The sequence below is a fragment of the Chelmon rostratus genome, chromosome 22 (genome assembly GCF_017976325.1).
Source record: "Chelmon rostratus isolate fCheRos1 chromosome 22, fCheRos1.pri, whole genome shotgun sequence".
Classification (NCBI taxonomy): domain Eukaryota; kingdom Metazoa; phylum Chordata; class Actinopteri; order Chaetodontiformes; family Chaetodontidae; genus Chelmon; species Chelmon rostratus.
This window is the reverse complement of record NC_055679.1, coordinates 15,130,486-15,151,511: the sequence shown is the minus strand read 5'-3', so window position 1 is coordinate 15,151,511 and position 21,026 is coordinate 15,130,486. Positions and strand designations below refer to the sequence as shown.

General features: G+C 42.5%; 1 protein-coding gene across 1 annotated transcript; it reads left to right on the top strand.

Annotated features, from left to right (window-relative positions):
- Positions 1-2,698: 2,698 nt before the first annotated feature.
- Positions 2,699-19,824, top strand: gnai1 (guanine nucleotide binding protein (G protein), alpha inhibiting activity polypeptide 1). The gene is made up of 9 exons (XM_041964365.1): positions 2,699-3,148; positions 9,855-9,897; positions 11,195-11,336; positions 11,570-11,727; positions 13,659-13,787; positions 15,652-15,781; positions 15,971-16,124; positions 17,473-17,700; positions 18,597-19,824. Exons 1-8 carry the CDS (start codon positions 3,031-3,033, stop codon positions 17,661-17,663), a joined length of 1,065 nt encoding a protein of 354 aa, XP_041820299.1. The 5' UTR covers positions 2,699-3,030; the 3' UTR covers positions 17,664-17,700; positions 18,597-19,824.
- The last annotated feature ends 1,202 nt before the right edge of the window (positions 19,825-21,026 follow it).

Sequence of the window (21,026 nt, the reverse complement as noted above, 5' to 3'; positions counted from 1 at the left end):
GTATGGTGCTGTGCTGCAGGGCTGAACATACAGCACGGCCAGCCCGTATACAGTACACTGCTCTGCAGCACTGTGAAGTGACACCTGACCGCCACTGGAGGGCAGCACCTGAATTTACTGTTGATCTTAGAAGCGCAACTTCAACAGCTGGACTGGATTTCAGCTTCTGTAGACAGACCGGGCCTATTTATATATACATTTATACTTTTATATATACTTTCTGTTTCTCTGGCAGCTGATGGAATATCTTTATTGAAAGCACATTATTCATAACAACATTAACGCAATTCACTTTTGTCTGTTTGTTTTCCAAAGCATTGTTTGTGATTCTTTGGACCGGGTTCTTGTCATCTAGCTGGCCTCCAGAAAGATACCATATTCTGAGTTTGGCAATGCACTTCTTGCAGGGACTGCAAGAAAACAGCAAGCAACATTGGATGAGAGCAATGCAAGTATTTTGAAATCGGAGGAATGTCACTGCGTGTGTCTGCCATCACTGTACAGCAAAGACGGCAAAGACATCAGCAGCACAGTTTCATCTATGTTAGCATCATCTCCCATCAAATACAGAAGAAAAGCCTGCGCCAGCTTCTTTCGAAACAGAATTCATCCTTTTCGTATTACTAATTTGGCATTAAAAATGTTTATTGTGATGTCCAGTCTGGGTTTTAATACATTTAATCAGTTGTGCTCTGCCGAATGAAACTAATTCCTGCTCCGACGTGGTAAATTTGTGTTTAACAAACCTGTTCTTTCCAATTCATCTGGAGTGATCATCGTGTACACAAAAGCCTGTCTGCAATCCTTTTTTTATGGTTTATTTGTTTGTATGATTGAATAAATAAATGAAACCTCTGCAGCACATAAGAGTCCAGAAACTGCTTTCTTGCATAATATATAATGCACACATATGACCTCACATTAAAATAAATGTCCAGTTTCCAGATGAAAGTCGAATCGGAGGAGGTTTTTCATAATGCCTAATATAAGCATATGTGTACACGGGCATACATCTTTTACGACACTGTCCTTTTCAAAGACCACGAATGCACTCAAAGTCTAAGTTATTTTCTGTGTTAGATGAAATGACATAAACTTTTTTGCTTAGGGGATACACCCTCTGGCTCTTGTTGTCTCAAACCTTGGGGGGGGCAGAATGACAGAGGGAAACCTCCAGCCAACACAGGACAAGAATGGAAAGGTCACCACCACAAATTTGCATGTACGTATTCCAAAAAAGCCTAATTTGAAATGAAAATGACATGGAAAGGCAGGGACGTTTACACCGTGGGGATTTGTCTGGAAAATTTTGACGTGAACGCCGTCAACCTTTAGACTGACTGCTGACTTTGACGACTCGCACTTGAGTTTGTCCAACAGGCTAAATTATTTAAACCACAAACAATGGCCATGTACATGTGTGATGGTAGAGTGCCATGGCTACAGGTTTCGTTCCCATGGGAACAATGTATGGTGGAAATGTCGCCTACACACTTATAGTACAGCCTAAACAGGTAATGTAGGTAATATGATCAAAGAAGTACGGATATGTGTCTATGAATATATAGAAAAAATATTGTATGGGTCTTTAAGAATTTTAGATGAACTCTATTTATTGATACTCACAAGAAAAATAATTAGCATGTTTACTGTATATCAAAATAAAAGTCACATTATATAGCCTATAATGTGTAAATTGGATGGGCTTTAGTTTGGGTGGCATAAGTAAAGTTAAGGATGTGCAGGTTTGAAATGCGTTCCGTTGTCAAGAAGTTTCCGGTTTGGGCGTCTACCTTCAAAATAAAGGCGTCAGACTAATACGTTCAAATTGAAGGAAGTTTCATGTTTGATGTAAGAAACCTGATGAAAACACACGTGTATGTGACCTTTTTTGTCTGCAAGAACTACACACTTTAGACTGATAATCATTATTTGAAATCACTTTAACAATCCAGTCTTGATTGTAAATACATATAACTTAATTTCTGCAATGTATTATGTACTACGCTTCTGCAGGCCTACTTCAGAAGGAGTCGAACATTTTTGTTTGAATATGAAATACTAGGCTGTCCAAGTCAACCATACTTTACAGGTGGTAAAGATTAAAACAAACATTGACAGCACAGTGCTCTTTCATCTTTGATGGATAATGGGGCTGAAAATAAGGCCCAGATGAGGACTTTGACACATACGCTTCACTGTACATTTTATATCAATTAGTTCTGGGAGTATTTTGCCCAACACTGTCAAATGCCTTTATTTGACAGGTGACAGAAAATAAAAGGAGAGAAGCAGTGAGAATGACATATTACAAAGGTCCCCAGCCAGGATCATTTTGGTTTTTAAATTGACACCATCAGCTTCTTTTTCCAAGCCGCTTACATATGAGCACGCTGCTAAACTACAGCTCTGCGGGGGTATTTTTATACGTATTCTGGGCATTAATAAATATGTGGTTGACACTGCAATCAGTGTAGTCAGCATTTTCTCTGTTTGAGAGGAGGATGGGCTTTCAGCAGAGTATATAGTATAGCATAAAATAGTTAATACCACAACAAATAATGCTGAGAATGTTTGCCACTGTTGGTGTTCTTTCAGAGTCAGGCTTGTGGAAATGACACCTTTATTATGAAGAATCAGACCGGAAGTGTGGTCGTTGCTGGCGGAACACGCCTCGCATCTCACTCCGGTGGTGGCTGAGCCTACAATACTGGCAGTCGCCGCCGCAACGAATGGAGGCGAACGGGTGGAGGAGACATCACCAAGGAATTGTTTCGCTATTAAAATAGCTTTCCCTCGAACGCAAGGAGGATTTTAAAACGAAAATTTTACAGCGGGCAGAAGAAACGCCACTATTTTTTAAAAAGTCGAGTCGTTTCCCTTTTTTCCCCCGAACACATCGATTGCTTGTCATCTAAAAAAAAAGGGCGTGTGTGCGGGGTGAAGGCAGTTTTAACCATTTAATGTGGGTATATATGGTGTTGTAGATATTTTTTTTACACCACCTGGGTCTGAAGGACACAGTCGAGGATGGGATGCACGCTGAGCACAGAGGACAAGGCGGCGGTGGAGCGCAGCAAAATGATCGACAGGAATCTGCGGGACGACGGGGAGAAGGCAGCCAGGGAGGTCAAGCTGCTGCTGCTCGGTAAGAGACGAGAAGAAGATGGGGGTCGGTGGACGAACTTCGCTGTGTGTTCGCACACCGCAGGTTTGGCTGTATGAGGTGTGGAGGGGCTCACCCCGCCATGAAAACCACAGTAGTGTTGGTTAATTTGTCGGTTAACAGTCATTTTTAGCTGGTATCAGTTCTAAAGTGTTACGGAGTTTCAATTCCGCATCGCTAGCATACTCCCCTCCTTGCTAGCTGTAGTTAACCGTCAACTGTCAACTCTGGTCAGTGAACGCAACATAACGTAACGGAAAACAGTGAATGCTAAACATTACGTGCCAAAATATCAAAAATACGACCTCATTGTGTGTTCAATTTGAGTTTTAACCCGTTTTATTCCAAATTTGTGGTCAGAATTACCAACATGGCAAGTTTTTTTCTTTCTCTTTTTCGCTGTTGTCGGCATTAGATCCTTTCAGACGCCTCTGTTGACCATTTGTATTGACCAAATCCTTCCAACAATGGCACATTTCCTCTCGTCTAGCCCAGTGCAATGCAGTGAAAACAGGCCCCTGGCTCATGGGGGGCCCAGGCCTGGCTGAATGTGGCCGCAAACTTTGTCGAGTCCAGTCATTTTGGGATGTGTAAAGGTCCAGCCCTCGTCGTTCAGACTTGATGAGTTCAGGAAATCACAGAATTTTGTCAGACGCCTCATAGACACAAGATCACAATAGAATCCATTCAAACTAAGCTGATATTTATCAACTTAGATAAGTTAGCAGTTGTATAACATGAGATGCTGATGAAGAGATTGTTGCCTCATGACCGTCGCTCTCAGCAATGGTCCATTTTGACTGACCTTCTGTCTACCACATCATTTTAAAATCACCCACGCCAATATATTATGAACGGCACAGTACACTCAAGTCTTTTATCCCTTATTATCGTAATTTCTTGCATCCATCATACATGTTTCGTCATGCCATCGCTCCTGTATGCACAATTACGTGAAGTGCTTGCATTTAGAAGCCGGCCAGGTGTAAGTTAATGGCATTACTTACATGTGGGGAAACGCTGTTATCCTTGTAAACAGAGACCGTAGGTGAAAAACTTTTCCATCGGCCCCCTAGCTTTGGGAAATGTTTACATACACACACATGGTATGTGGGTTACCAGGACACGAAGTCTGAAGCCAATAGCAATGTGAGGCAAACACCTGACAGAAGGCACACAAATAAGAGCTGTTAGTGGCTTCTGTGGACAGATTTGTGAGCCAAAGAAAGATAAACAACGTTTCCTCACGCTCTTTGCATAATTTGGCACCACTTTTTTTCTACCATTCCTACTGCCGTTTGTTGAATCACACATTAAAAGCCATAATGTTTATGTTTCTTGGGATATATATGACATTTTAAGTGATGTTAGAGCCGTTTTGTTTGAACAAGAATGTACATATTTCCACACTAAAGGTAGACCACATTCCTCAGGTGCTTGGACGCCAGATGGGGCTTGCTGATTGAAAGCAAGCAAGTTCGGTCAAGTCTCTGCTATGCTGCTGCAGGCTGCAGTGTGAGTTTTCATCAGCCGTTGCTCTTGACACAGACCTTGTGACATCAGCTGAACCGCTCTCTGTTTTTGGTAGAATGGCTGTTTTTGTCGTGACAGTTGAGCGCCAGGCCCTGTGGCCCCACGCGTGGCCGCTTTGGCACGCTCTCCTGCCATTTGTGTTTGATCCACTCAGCGTGATAGGCTCCTCGGGTTGCTGCCTGAAGTGACGCACAGACCGGCTGGAGAAAGGAAAAGAGGGGCTGTAAAATGAGAACACTGCTAATGACTGAAGCATTAAAAATGAAAAAGCTCCGCTGCAGAGAACCAGGGGGCCCGAGTTTGAGTTTGAGTTGTTTACCTTGCGGATAAACAGTTACTGAAAATATACTGTTTTGGAGTTGTTGATGCGCAAGCAATTCTGGAGTATACTTCTCTCTGAACAGACCCTGTCAACAAAGATAGAAAGTCAACAAAACATGTGGCTTGGTAGTGGAAGGTTGGCTGTGCTGCAGAGATGTGTTTGCTATGAGAAGAAAAATCTTTTTGTGTATCACATGGAGGTGACCCCCACCAAATGTGTAGATGTTTGTGTATGCAGCAAGCCCCTGGTGATTTGAAGAGCAGCTTCATGTGGTGACCACCTGGTTCTCCAGCGCTGTCTTTAAATGTTAATCACAGGCTTATGTGCGCTCCCCGTCACCGGCATGAAATCATAGCGCTGACGCAAAAAACCCCTCAGTTTGTGCGAAGAATGATTTGAATCTTTGTGAGTCTGCTGGCAGGCCCAGGTAGAGACACGGGATGTGATCTTTTTCCATGAAAACTGAGCATATTTCTCATTTAGCTTTCAGTCTTTATTTGGCTCTCATTTCATTTCCATCGTCTCCAGGACCCAATTATCGTACTATTCATATCTACAGGCTAAAATAGATTACCATCTCCTCAGCCTAATTACTCTTTCTATAGCTGTCGTGCAACTGTGGGAAGATTTTATTAATAATCCTTAGCCTTTGTTAACTTTTCTCATTCTTCTTGCTTGAATGTTTTCCATATTTTCAAAGTCATGTAAATAGCATTGCAAAACATGTAGTGCAGCATGACGGCGTCGCTAATCTTAGAGACCCTTACATTAAACACGGACAATTAAAGTAGATAAATTGTTCACATTCTTTCGTCGGTGTAAGCATCATTGGACATCTCCGTGAATAGTTGTGTCTGTGCCAGTGTGTGCGGGAAGCAATCTTTTAGCTATCGACCTGCCTGTTGGCAGATCGATCCCTGTGGTCATTTCCCCTGGTGGGTAGCACTGCTCGGAGCCTCCTGGAATCCTTCATGAGTGACTCATACTTAAATCCCCCCAGAGGGAGAGGGGGAAAAAAGAGGAACTGGGTAGCGAGTGAGAGGAACAATAAATCATAAAAGGAAAATGACTCTGGGAGATGGAGAGAATGCAAAAGAGGAAGACGGATGTACACGATGGAATAACGGTGGAAAACAGAGAGAGATGGGTGGATGGTGTTGGGCTCATGCTGCTAATGTAGCATCACTAATATGGGTAGCACATTGTGCCAAACTTCATAAGCCCTACTCAGGTCCTTGGACTTATCACCTTAAAGTGGGTGTGTTGGGCCAGCAGCCTGGCCCCCATGAACCTCCTTAACGCACAGAAATGTGCCTTCATGCCATTGATTTGACCAAAAACCAGCACGAGCTGCAGTGAATGAGGAGCCTGACATTTTCACTAAGACTGGTCGGCCAGCAAGAACACATTGCAAATTCTCCAATAGAATTAACTGCGACATATGGTTCATCTATAAATGGAGAAGGGCCCAGGCATGGGTAGCCATTTTAATCTCATTTGTCTCCATACTGCCATTGTTATAAAACATTCCTCGTCCTCGCTGCCTTCATTCTTAGTGGGAGATCAACTGGGGGGAGCTCCAAGAGGAAAGATGTGTTTGTGGTTGGTAGATAGAAACAGCTCTGTTCTCTGTGGTCGAGGGAGAAGAAAAAACCCCTCCATTTTCACTGGAAGGGTTAGCTTGGATTTTCCTAAAATAGTTTGAACCGCTAGAAACAGAAACCAGCTGCTCCAGTGGTTTAGAGTCTATAGCTGTTTTGGGGTGGGCGTATCAAAGCCGTGGGTGTGTAACATGACTCTGCATGAGGACCGATAGGTCAGGCCTGTGGTGCTATGTAACCCTGTGTGTGTGTGTGAGTGTGTTTGTGTGTGAGAGAGTCAAAATCAGGCCACCTCTGTGCTTTGTATTCCTCAGGCCTAAAGGCTTTGACAAGATCCACACCCTAATGATATCACTGGTGTTGAGAGGCCAGAGCCAAGTCGCTTACGTAGCTCATGTCTCATTGATTATAATGGAGCCTTCGATGCTGAATTTATGGTATCCGTCCAATTTTTTACCATTGGAATGTTTCGAATTAGTAATCAGACTTATTACCACTGCAGTTTTGCTGCTAGTTGTTGTCTGTCATTCTCTGAGGCTTCTGTACTGTTACCAATAGAGACAAAAGACTTCCCTGACACTGCATTTTCTTTACCGTAGATTCCCACAATGATTCACACAATTACAGTAGATTCCCACAATGATTCATCAAACATTGCTGTTTATTTTGTCTTGTGATCAGTATTTCTCAACCAGTGTGATGCACCTTGTTACCACTTCCGTTGAGTTTAAGTGGCAGTTCACTCAAATGTCATCAGACTTGGCACTTTCTTTTTTATGGTGAAACAGAAGTCTTAATGATGCTGTTTTTCATCGTAAATTTGAAGTGATTTCCTTTCCGGTTGGGTGAAAATGAACTTTTTTTTTCTACTTTTTGACTGTAAAATTGTAATAGCTCTTTTTTTCATTGGTTTGAGTAGGGTTGCAAAAAATTAATGTCTTCCTTATATTTTAATCTGTATGAATAACAGTCAAAATCCCTAAAATGTTCAGTTTACATTAATTAAAAAAAGACAAAAGCAGCAAATCATCACTATTGAGCTGCTAAAATCAGGGAAAGTTTGATGTTTTTACATGATAAATGGCTGAAAAAGAAGAATAGATTATAAAACATAGTTGCCCATTAATTTTCTGTTGGTTTACTAATCGTTGCAGCTTTAGATGTGTGGTTTTATATGTCAATAACGTACACTTTTGAGCCAACAAAGCCATAAAACAAGCCGCAGAAACCACAGAGAGAGAAGCCGCATTACTTAGTTGAAAGTTTCCTTTATAAGAAGCCAACTTTGAACTTCAGCGTCAGCTCATAGCTCGCCTGAAGTGGTTTTTCATGCGTCCCACTTTGAGAGGCACAGCGTCTATATGTGAAGTGTCTTTGGCTTGGTGAAAATGGCTCTTGGGCAGGCCGAGGGGTGCAACTGCGCCAGCTCACCGGCCAGCCGTGCCCAGTCGAGCAGCGCATCTGCCGTCTGTGTGCCGGTCCCACGGGGATTCACACAGCCAGTGTTTGGCCTCAGAGCGCAGGGAGCTGCCACTGCACCGTCACCCCCTCCCCCCAGGGTGCTGTGGCACCCGAGTGGTGACACGTAATTAAAATAATGTGTCCTCAGGTGAATCTCATCCAATTATATTGAAGGTGAAGTGCCAGGGCTGTACTATCAGCATGCAGTCATTACTAAGTTTGTAGGAATTCAGACAGATGGTGTGTGCACACTGCAATGGGATGCGTATGTTTTTATTTTGTGTTAAAATTTTTACTAATAATGTTCAGAGAGAGCTGTTGCTAACATCTAGAATCAGGCGCAGCTACAAATGGCATGTGTCAAAAATGTCTCTTTGAGTTTGCAACATCAAGGAAAGTCGAACTAGATTAGGCAGATGATTTCTTATGCAAGAGTAAACCATCTTGTCTCTGCTGACAGCATCACGAGGTAACACATAATGGTAGATTTCATGGTATGAGTCCACTTCCCCTTATTCTCTTGTATCTAGAGCCGAGACAGAAGCTGGGGGTGTTTACTCTGGGAATAACCGCTCTCAAGCGGTTTGAATAATGTTCCCTTGTGGCAGAGGAGCGTTACGTCAGTGACAACTGGCCAATCGCCCTGCTCTAACGAAGTCTCTGCTGCTGTAACATGAGAATATAAAATGCAAATGAGTAGATTTCATGTAGTTTATGGTAACGCGTATAAGAGGACAAGAGTCCAGTGAATGTGGTGTATGAGGATATGACAGATGGGTTCGATTTGTGTAAGGAAAAAATTAATAAAAGGGCATTTCCAAGTGACTGGTTATGGGGACATCAAGTACAGTAGAGGGAAAAGAGCAGCAGATGCATAATACATAATGGTCTCAGTGGAAGCCAACATGTCACGCACACACACGCACACACACACACACACACACACACACACACACACACACACTCATAACCACAAAGCCTCCTCAGGTGACTGTGGCCTCACACTCGAGATGTCCTGGATATAACAAGAGCAGTTGCCATGGCACTGTGACGTTTGACAGATCCGCAAAGCGAAAGCCGACAGTCTGATTCCCTTTATGCTCGTCCTATCTCTCCCTCCGCTGTTTTCATCACAGCCTTGTCTCAACTGCGTCTCAACTACAATGGCATCGATCTAATTAGTCAGCACCCCCCCCCCCCCCCCCCCCCCCCACACACACACACACACACACACTTGAAGTGACACCATGTTCTTTGGCACTTCACAGCACTGTCAAGAATAATCCATTTTATTGTTAGTTGTCTGCCACGTTAAGGCCTTGATGATGTGAAGTTTTTCTTATACAATTCCAAACACACAGCTGGTTTATACAGTGTCAGGTTCTGTAACACTAAACCAGAGCAAGCTTAGCGAGCAAAGTAATCAGTATATTAGGCCGGGAAATTAAACACTGGAGTCATACGCACACCTCAAGTTACACACACACACACACACACACACACACTGTGTTGTTTCTCAGTTCTCCATTGATTGAGGTGGTTATGCTCAGGTTTCATTTTCATGGTTACTCTGTGTGCCATTTTTCACATTAGATCAGCGCATAGAAAACTGGGTTTTGTTTTTTAAATGTGCAGATAGAGGAGGTTAGCTGCTTAAACGTAAACGTTAAACCTTGATAAGAAAAATCATTTGGCTTATTACAGGCATCATTAACTTCTTGAAGTTTTTACGCTCTCCAGTTAACCTCTTTTCCCTCTCCGTCTCTTCCAGGTGCTGGTGAATCAGGGAAAAGTACGATTGTCAAGCAGATGAAGTGAGTTTGTTTTGCTGCTGTTGCATCTCATTCTGCACACCGAACAATCAAAAGAAACGTTTCTTCTTCTCCTCCCAGTTTATCAACGATGATTTCTCTCATCAGATATACATAGTGGCGCAGAGAGAGTATTAATTTTCCACAACAGTGTCAAACACCAATCATCCTTTTATAGCATCTCTCTGTGAGTAGTGGTACAAACAGGTACCAGGCGTAATGTATCATGAAGACAACCCAGCAGAATACATTAGTATAGACTGCTGCTTCAGCTACATGCTGTGTGTCTTGCATATGAATTATATTTGTCATAAGCATCCTCATGGATGCACTCATCAAACAGCAGATGTAAACATGTCAGATGCAAAGCACAAGCAGCTATAGCGTTGCTTTTTCTATTGGTTCTTTGCCTGTTAGGAAAAATCATAAATCCACTGCAGTGTGTTGAGCGATATCATGATACCGCATCTGTCTAATGTAAGGGAATTATCGACTTGACAGTGTGCACTTCCTCGAGCATAATACAGCTGAAAGATTACATTTGCACTTTGTTAGCAGGTGAAAGTTGCTAATTTGTGCTCTTTTTCTCATAATGAAAGGCTCGATATATTCTTTATTGTTCTTATTGTCACAAAATCCCCCAAAAAGACCAAACCTACAATGAATTGATCTTACAAGTAGAGCTGATCGATAACAAATCTGCAACTATTTTTAATTAACAAATCATGTAAATCAGTTTCTAGCTTCTCAGTTGTGGATTTGCTGCAGTTCTTTTGTATTCATGGTAGTAAATTGAATTTTGGGGGTTTTAATGGTCCAGTGTGTAGGATTTAGTGGGATCTATTGTCTACAGTACAGTACAGTACAGTACAGTACAGTACAGTTCTACAGTAGCCCAGAATGGACAAACCAAACACTGGCAATAGAGAGGGACTTCTTCTCTTATGCATCTGTAGAAAAAGCTTCTTTTCCCTTGATGATGATGATTTCAGCAGCGAGAAATGAGAGGCGTAGAGATCAGGGCCATTGTGGCCTGACAGTATTTTCGCGGACGTTACAGTAAGCATGAGGTTAGAGTATTAAAAGAAATATTGAATAAGAGCTGAGGAGCAAAGTAAGTCACTCCAAGAAAGCTGAAAAAATGTCATTTGGTGGAGAGAATTGGTCATGAAAGGATCAGTTTTCTGTCTATGATGGGAGCATTTTGGAACAATCTGCTTGTTGTTTGTCGCTGTATCAAGTTTCAGCAGTGCTGGAAAACGGCTCGACTGCTGATCACACTCATCCTCCTTTTCTGCAGAATCATCCACGAGGCGGGCTACTCGGAAGAGGAATGCAAGCAGTACAAGGCTGTGGTCTACAGCAACACCATCCAGTCCATCATCGCCATCATCAGAGCCATGGGGCGCCTCAAGATCGACTTCGGCGATGCCGCAAGAGCTGTGAGTGACAGGGCGCGAAGAGTGTAGTTTGGTGGGTTTAGAGTAGAAACCTGAATTGAGTTTTGTGGTGTTGGAAAACAAGCAGGTACAAACGTTCGGGAAAGTCTCTTAAGTGTCTGTATAACCCCGTGACTTGCATTCAGCTTGGCACAGATTAATGTTAATTATAACGGTGGTGTAATGACTTTGACCGTTGATTTATGATATTGACATGTCCGCGGCTCCTCTCCCAGGATGATGCACGGCAGCTGTTTGTGCTGGCGGGCTCAGCAGAGGAAGGCTTCATGACGGGAGAGCTGGCCGGTGTCATTAAGCGGCTGTGGAAGGACGGAGGTGTTCAAGCCTGCTTCAGCCGCTCCCGTGAATATCAGCTCAACGACTCGGCAGCATAGTGAGTCACACACACGGACACACACACGTAAACAGACGAGGCAACAAAATTTGAGTCAGCCACTGAAAAGACTCAATGGTCCTTCGCACACCAATTTATGTCAAGAATTTTTAATGGCAGAGTGTTCCACATTAGATGACCAGACGCCCAAATTACTGCCAGTCCACTGCAAACACACAGAAACAACTTGCCAAGCACAAGTTGTCCCAGCCTTCAGCTACGCTCAGAGAGCAGAGAGCTACAGTACGATGTATCTGTCTGGACTTTTACACTGTCAATATTTGCCCTCCTCGACCGGGCCTGAAGAGCAGCGGCTGGAAAGACTATTTAATCTTTGACCTTACGCCTCAGCAAAGGGAACATTTGCCACACGCTTAAAAAACAAATGCAGAGTAAAGCTAAACTGTTTGATTCTTTTCCTCGACCAGCCTGAAGCTTTTATATATTGCGCAAGAGTCCACAGAGTTGAAACAAATGATATCATCACAAGGCAGCTCCTGTGTTTTGTTGGGAGAAAGAACATCTGCCTTGTTTTGCTGCTGCAGAGCAGAAATCAGCGGTTACGTTGCAGAGCGAGGGAGCTGCAGTTGTTGGCCATTTTCTAATTGGTTCCTCTAATCCTGCTGTCCAGGGGCTCTTTATGAGGAAACAACATCGCTAAACCTTGTGTGGTTTTTACTCTACTTAATACCTTGGAAGGCAAACAAAAGGCTTGTTTGCGTGAAGGGGAGATTACATGTGTTTGTCTGCTAGCAACTAGAGGTCGCTAATCTTTTTTCCTTCTCATTTATCAACAGTAACCTTGAGGTATTAGTTCGGGTCACAATACATCCAGAGTGTGTGAAAATGTAGGTTTATGTGTGACATCCTGTATGAGTGCAGCACATACTATGGTACCATATATTAAAGCTGCGGCAGCAACACCAAGGCCAGGCCCTGATATGGCTAATAAAGCAAGAAATGAAAAAATTTGATCTGAAATAATTCAAACTCACATTCAGATTCAGAAAAATAAAGTTTTTAAAATTCAGATGGTTGTTATAGAACAGCACGTTAACTTAAGGTTGAATGGAAAAATTAAGATAAATACTAGCTAGAGAGCTCCCAATCCCATGTAGTAATATTCTTTACATGTGATATATCACACATGATATTGTGGTTTGTACTGCTTTGCATATTTTTGGGAAGTCCTGTTTATGGCTTTTACAAAGAGGAAGGAAAAAAACATGATAAGGAATGAACACTGCAGCCTAGAGCAGGTATTTTGCAAAATGTGGGACGGCACCCTGGACAGATGGCTAGGCCAGAACAGGACTAACAGACTGACAAACATACACACTTGCATGTAGGGAGTTTCCAATTCAGCTGCATATCCTTAGACCCAGAGAGGAACCCAGAGGGAACCCACCAAACACAGAGAAAACAATGCATCACTGAAAATACCAGGGCTCTGCTTAAAACCCAGGCCCTGTTTGCTGTGAGGCTGTCGCTCTAACCAGTAAGCCATCATGTCCAAATTTACCATGCGCAAAATATATACCTGATCTTTCAGCTGTGCGTTCCGTTTTTTAGCTTCACCTAGCTTTGGGTGAAACTCAATTTTGTTGGAACTGAAAATGTCAAATTGTATAATCTTGTCCTACTTGCAGTTTCTTGTAAAATGTTGCTGTGCAAAGCAGTAAAAAGTTCAGTCATGACTTGTTTTCAGCCTGACATGTGGAATCTAGCCTGGTTTATCACTGAGAATGCATTGCACAGGGAGTTGTTTGTTCAACCGGCAGTTATATGCTTGACCTTGATACTTCTGACACATTTTCTCCCACTTGTTTCCCCTCCTGCTCTCTGTCTCATTCCCTTTTCTCCTCCCCCGATTCTCTCTCTGCTGTTTTCATTTCCCTCCTTGTGTCCTTTTCTTTATGTCCTCCTCTCAGCTACTTGAACGATTTGGACAGGATATCCCAGGCCACCTACATCCCGACTCAGCAGGATGTCCTGAGGACCCGAGTCAAGACCACAGGCATTGTGGAGACGCACTTCACATTCAAGGACCTGCACTTCAAGTGAGAATTTCTTCACTGTAACAGCTGGCTTACGCTCAAAGTGTTTTAGCTGATGGCTTAATTAGCTTCCCTTCCTGTCACTGACTCAGTCACTCCCATAGAAATTCCCTTCGTACATGTAAAGCTGTAAGTTGTGACACAGGCTATGAAGGTGTCGTGAGCATCAGCGATGACTCAGCTATGGCCTAGAGACAGGAAGTGGGGGCAGCAGGCCTGATGATGTCATGATACCAGAAGTTTGGTTGCTGATGCCACTGTCATTTAAATGCATACTGCTGGTCACAAAACAAAGGAGAGAAATATCATGTTATATGGTGCATAAACACACACACACACAGTGTGAGCCTCACAAATGTTTCTGTGTTTACTCCGTCCTTTTGTATGCATCTTAAACAGTCGCGATGACACACCATTATTGTCACACAGTATTACAACACAGTTTGGTAATTCTGTAAGGTAGCCATCACTCTGTGTAATGTATAATAAATTGTATAGCCACTTCTGTGTAATGAATTACACAACTCTTAAATGACTAACGTGCCAGTTTTCCACATTCACTACCAAATTGTCCCAGTTTTCACCACAGTTAAAATAATTATCATACTTATTTACCTCTCTTATACAGACATCTATCATGTTCTGTCCCACTATTTAATATCTAATATGATATAGAGACATAAACAATGCACCACATGTCTGACTTCAACACTGATTAGACTGTATGTGTGTCAATCAATCAATGTGTCGTCATCAAGGCTGCTTCTAGTTTATGAGTCAAAGGCAAGCGTCACTGGTTATGATGCTTGTGGCTCTTTCTGACAGCCTGTCAGTATGCTAACAGTTAGCTGTCACATCAAGGAGAAAGTCAGCCCTTCCTAAAGAGCTCCCGGAGGCTTACTCCTTCCTTTGCAAATTACCCGGCAACAAAAATGCTGCATTCATGACATCCATGGTGCTGAAAGGTGAGCTCGGTAGGTGTGCTCAGTGCTGAAATCCTGATGAAAACTCCCATGGTGTGTGCATAAACACATACATGTACGCATGCATGAATGTGGGGGATACTTAAGGGTTCTGGTTTGGGGTTTGAAAATATGGTCATCCTAAGGCAAACAGAATCAGAGGGGACTGACCTTCTTGTATTTGAGCACTAATTATATCTTGCTTAATTTCTTTTGACAGTCCCTCCTCTGCCTTTAACACCATAGTAGGTCCAGTCGCAGCTTTTGCAGTTTAATAAACCGATAGGAGCTATTACAAGAGCTAAAAAAGGATTTTGCTGGTTCTCTTAATGTGCCACAGCTGTGTGCATTTTTTTGTGATTATTTCACATAGTGTCCCTTAGGACTCTGATTCTGAAGTGCTCTTCATAGCTGGATCAGCTTGCCTACAAATTGCCCCCGAATGAATTCATGCCACTTTGCTGTGTATTTAGTCAGAATGGCCCAACATTAAACACTTTAAATTGCCCCAACATTTATACCTTTTGACTGAGCAAATGGACAGCAATTAGAGCAAGAGCTTAAAGTCTGTTTTCCTCTGCTGTTGCACAGTCTTAGTGTGCCCAGTAAAGTAGAGACGTATTCTCTACAGTGTTAGTAGAGATTCTCTGCACTGCTAACATTTTATCAAAAGTATTTTTCAGTAACTATAGACAAAGAATTTCAGTTTCATTTTCCCGTTATTATTAACTGCCATGACTAAACCCTGCAGCAGAGCAGCAACAGCGACTCTTCCGGACATTTATTTTTGTCACTTGGTTTCATAAACTCTGCCAGTGTTATGTATGTATGTATGTATATATATATATATATATATATATATATATATATGTATGCTGAGAGAACATGTCTACTTCTCCCACCAGAATGTTTGACGTCGGTGGTCAGAGGTCTGAGAGGAAGAAGTGGATCCATTGTTTTGAGGGTGTGACCGCCATCATCTTCTGCGTGGCCCTCAGCGACTATGACCTGGTGCTGGCTGAGGACGAGGAGATGGTGAGTACTACAGCCACTGACTCATGGAAGCACATAGCAGCAGGCACTCCCCGTTCATACATGACGGGAAAATTGTCTCCGTTTACGGGAATCGTGATGTGTCAGAGAAGTAGAGATTAAAGGGTAGCTTTCCTTTCACGATCGTGAGCAAAGCACAATGATCAGCATCACCTCTCTTTTTCCCCTTAGAACCGAATGCATGAGAGTATGAAGCTGTTCGACAGCATCTGCAACAACAAGTGGTTCACAGACACCTCCATCATCCTCTTCCTCAACAAGAAGGACCTGTTTGAGGAGAAGATTAAGAAGAGTCCTCTTACCATCTGCTATCCAGAATATGCTGGTAAGGCTGCCAGCACATTACAGAAAATGTTCTGTTCTGCTGTGCACTCAAATAGCCCCTGCCTGCCCTTAAATCTGCTGTGCCTCTGCTCAAACTTTATGATTGCACTCAGATATATTGTTGCTTGCACAGATTTCCTGCCCTCCAGTTTCGACCCTCCTCCTTGCACTCAGGCTGCTTCTGTGAACTCGTGAAAGTGATTTCTCCTCTGTGCTCAGATTTTTTAGTGCAAGGGCATGTTCACTTTGGTTAAATACATGTAATCAAGCCAGAGTAGATGAAGAGTTACCTCCCATAAGGGATGCTAAAAGAATTAAAGCAAACGCACCCACATTGAGGCAGGGGTTGTTAAATTGGTCAACACTACACCTGGCCGTTTGGGGAATTTTGGCTGGGTTATTGCACCAGAAATCTGAGAGCAGGCATTTCATGAGAGCACAGGAGCAGCCGGAGTGTGAGGAGAAGGGCTGAAAATCTGTCCAAGCAGCAATATATCTGAGTGCAAGCATACAGCCTGAGCAGAAGCGGAGCAAATCGAAGTGCAAGCAGAAGCTATGTGAGTCCAAGGGAAGGGTTTTAAGGGAAGCATTACAAAATGTGAAAGTGACATCAATGAGTCATGTGCTGAAATTGCAAGGCCATCCTCTTGTATAAATATAGGAGAAAAAAAGCATAATCATAAAACTTTTTGAATTAATGAATTTAAATTATTTTGGAGAATAGGTTTATTTGCTTCCTTTATTGCTACATATACGACTACAATCAACAGGCAGTTAGCCTAGTTTAGCATAAAGACTGGAAATGGGGGGGAAACTGCTAGCCCAGTTCAGTCCAAAGGTAACAAATCCTACCAGCACCTCTGAATCTTACTAATTCTCACACTGTATGTAATTTGTTTAATCTGTGCAAAACCATAGTGTATAAACCACATTTTATGCTTCTATGGAGGGGTATGGGGACTAGGTCTTGGCTGGGTGCAGTCTTATTCATGACGCTGGCAAGCAACCAGCAGAGACTTCAGGAAGTTGCTGCTCCCAGCCATGAAATAGTTGGACACATGACCCTCCATAAAACCACAATTTATAAATTTTACACTAAGCTAAAAAAAAAAAAAGATGCATGTTAATGATGTTAATGAGTGAGCCTTTTTCCTGCTGTTCCTTTCTCCTTTAAGCATTCTGCTTTGATATGTAGTCACATGTTGTCAACGCCACCTTTTACAAGAGCAAGCAGACTGCCTCGTTAGCAGGATGAAGCCCAGACATGTCACTCAGTCCTCAAACAATACAAATATACAACCTCAATACATTTTCCCATGTTGTGACTTCCTGCTCCTCGTCTTTTCCAGGCTCCAACACTTATGAGGAAGCAGCTGCCTACATTCAGTGTCAGTTCGAGGACCTGAACAAGAGGAAGGACACCAAGGAGATTTACACCCACTTCACCTGCGCCACAGACACCAAGAATGTGCAGTTTGTGTTTGACGCCGTCACCGACGTCATCATCAAGAACAACCTGAAAGACTGTGGTCTCTTCTGAGGATAATGGCAGTGAAGATGACAACATTTTTTTCTCGGTAAGAAGCTCGTTATCATCGTCGCCATCCCTCCTGAGTCTTTCTATCAACCAGAGCTCAGCCAAGGTCCACGCCCTTTTCTCTGGCTCGCATGTGTGTGTGAGCCACAAAAAAGGGATGTTGGGAGTAGCACCAGGATGCAGTGGGAGTTACTGAGGAAACTGTGGGAGCCCGGTTTAAGTGTGTGCCGGCATTCTAGCTTTTCTCTTTCAAATGTGTTGAACAAATTGGCTTCAAGTGGTTTGCTTCCAGAGTGTAAGCTTTCAGAATTATGAAGGAGCCACAGCTGGAGTTGACCTCAAAGATTCAATCTAATGCATTATAATCAAATGCATAATTCAATCCCCGAATTGCTGATATCAGTGCCTTCTTTTATCCATTTAGATGTTTGTGAAATTGTACTAGCAAGCAGGGTCAGGTCAGTTTCCAGTTTTGCTGGTCCAGTCTGGTGAAAAAGACACAGTATATTTTATTTGTTATGTTGCAGATTCTTTATGTTTAGAGACGTTTATGCTCAGAGACCTTTTACGTTGTCGTTTCACTCAAATAAATGTCACTGATGTGAATTCTGTATATTACTGCTATAAGCTTCATGTGGCACAATAACTCGATTCTCTCTCTCTACATTTCGTGATGTTGCGCTGTCTAGTCGATGTTAAAGTGTGTTATTCATGGGCGTCCATTCTGTTCCGCTCTGAAGCGACTGAGTCACATGCTACACCTTGTGGTAAAATTCAGTATTACTGACCCAGTATCAAACCGGTTTGAACTTTTTTACATCGGCCCAACCCCAGCAGCAGGCCAGGCTTTCCAAAGCCTCCTCATAAGGACTCACACCCATCCTTCCTCTTTCTCACCTCCTTCATGTTTCTGTCTCTCTCCTCTTATGTCCTCAGGCAGTGGAGCCAGTTTATCGTGCATCTTTGGTGGGGAAGACGAGAAGAGTCGGGAGGATCAGTCAAGGACCAGTGCTGTACTATATGCCACTTTTAACAGCTTTATTTATGTTTTTGTCTTGGAACATTTTGAACTAGCGTTACAACATTTGTGTAGGATGTTTGTATCATTGTAAAAGCGTCGCCGCAAACTTTTCCGCACATTTTTTTTAAAATTCTCTCTCTGTTTTGTTTTGTTTTTAATTTTTGAGGAGATCATGTTTTTGCTGTTCCTTCTGCCGCTGTCTCTGGAAAAGGAAACTTTGCTGTTGGTGGAAATGCTTCTTTTCTTCCTTCCCTACAAGTAAAAGGGAAGAAAAGGGGTACAACTTTGAGTCCAGTTTGTTGGTACTTGTGCCTTCGCATGCCTTTTACTGCGGTCGTAGTCCCAATGCTTGTTCTGTTGCCTGCTGAATTGTTCTAAACATAAAGAGGTAAACTGTTTTCATATGTTAGTGTCCCTGCTATCTTCTATGTGCACACCACTGAGCTATCGGGAGGAGGACGATTTCCCTCTGGTCTAAAGTTACATGGGTCTCCATGGTGACCAACATGTAGCCTCCACAGTCCCCTACCCCCACCCCCCACTTGCCATGACAATGGAAGGCCTACTGGCCAATCACACAGTACAATACTGAGATGTATATTGTTACATTTACCCCAAAGATCTGGGGTCCTGGTTTTTAAACAGTGTACAAAATATCCATTCTTCCCAACCATTCAGTAAAATGGTTAGTTGAGGCACTGAGCTTATAACACGCTCAAGTGTTAAAAGATCAGAGTAGGCACATTTTAATGTATATTTTAATGTATTTGGAGGAGAGTTTTGGAGTTTTTGGTGTTAAGGAGAGAAAAACTGAACCACAGAAAAGATGGTTGTAAAGCTGAGGATGAGGTCTGAAATGTTTTAAGGTTTCTGGATCCTGTTGATGATTTGAGAGTAGAGGCGCTGCTTGAGGATCCATGAAGCCTTTCATTCAGGTGATGGAAACAAAGATGGTCAAGGGAGCCTGGTCTGTGATCTTAGATCAGTGCTACTTTGTCAAGATGAGTGATAAAAACGGTCCTGGATCTGTTCATATAGAGAAACTGCCACAACTGTCAATGTATGTGTATATTCTCCACGGATGGAGAATCTTTGTAGACTCATCTCCCTTATTTTGCTAATAAAAACCATTTACAAACCACATGGAGTTGCTGTATCATTGTACATATCAATCTTCAACAGCTAATGAAGCGTTTTGTTAATGAAGCCACAATGAAAGCTAAATTATTGCACTATTAATTAGCCATTAAAGCAGTAAGCAGGATAAAGCTGTTTAATTCTGCTCCCCTTTCCAGTGTCTCGCAGTTTCTCCTTAAAATGTCACACTGTTATCATGATCTGAGCGTGTGTCCTTTTAAATATGCTCAAAGATGAATTGTTTTCTTCTATCAGCGATGTCAAATGCAAAATCCACTTTGTTAGAGGATGCTTTTATCAGTAATAGGTCATGCTTTGATGCTTCTGCATTATAGTCAGACTATGTGCCACGTCACGTCTTAATGAGCAGCGAACTCGACACAGAGCTGGTACTGTACTGTTACGCATCTTGTATGCATTTCTCATGTCGCAGGCACCTTGTTATCTCCAAACAGTGTCCCACAGAGGCAATTAGAGACAGTGTTGTCAGAGCCACACACAACACCCATCACATTTATATTCCTCCGTGGCCTTTAAGACTGCTACCTGCAGTAGAACTCAATACAAAGGTTTGTTTGAATGAAAACGGATCATGCCTGAACATCTGGCCACACCGAAAAGGTTGACTTACGTGAACTGATAGACAAACCACCTTAATCTTATTTTCCTATTTCCTGATGACAGTAATGTAAAGCGCTGTGGGCTGTCTCCACACGGATGAGTATCTTCGATGTGTCATCCTAACACAATTTGCATTGTAAATGTGCCCGACCTGACCTGAATACTATCAAGATAACTTCCCTTTCCAATAACGAAACTAGAAGGAGCCATTTCTATCAACAGCGTATGCAAAAGCAAAGAGACAGAGCTGGGAAAAAAAAATACTCAAAAGTTGTTATGGCAAACATGTTAGCAGTTATCACGCAGTAGCAGAGACAGTTTTGGTCTCCACCAACTAATAAGGGAAATATCTGGCTCAAAGCTGCTAAATGTTCCACTATGTTCACCAGCTAGTCGCTAAATCTGTTTTTTGCTGTGCAGGCACGTTTGTTAGGTCTGTTGGAAACGACCCTGATGAGAGCGAAAACCAAACAATGACAACATAGAAATAGATAAGAGATGATAAAACTGCAGAGTCAGATGTTAAAGTTGTGCTTCAGTCCTCAATAGAAAAATGTATATAAAAATAAATATAAATATATAGATTA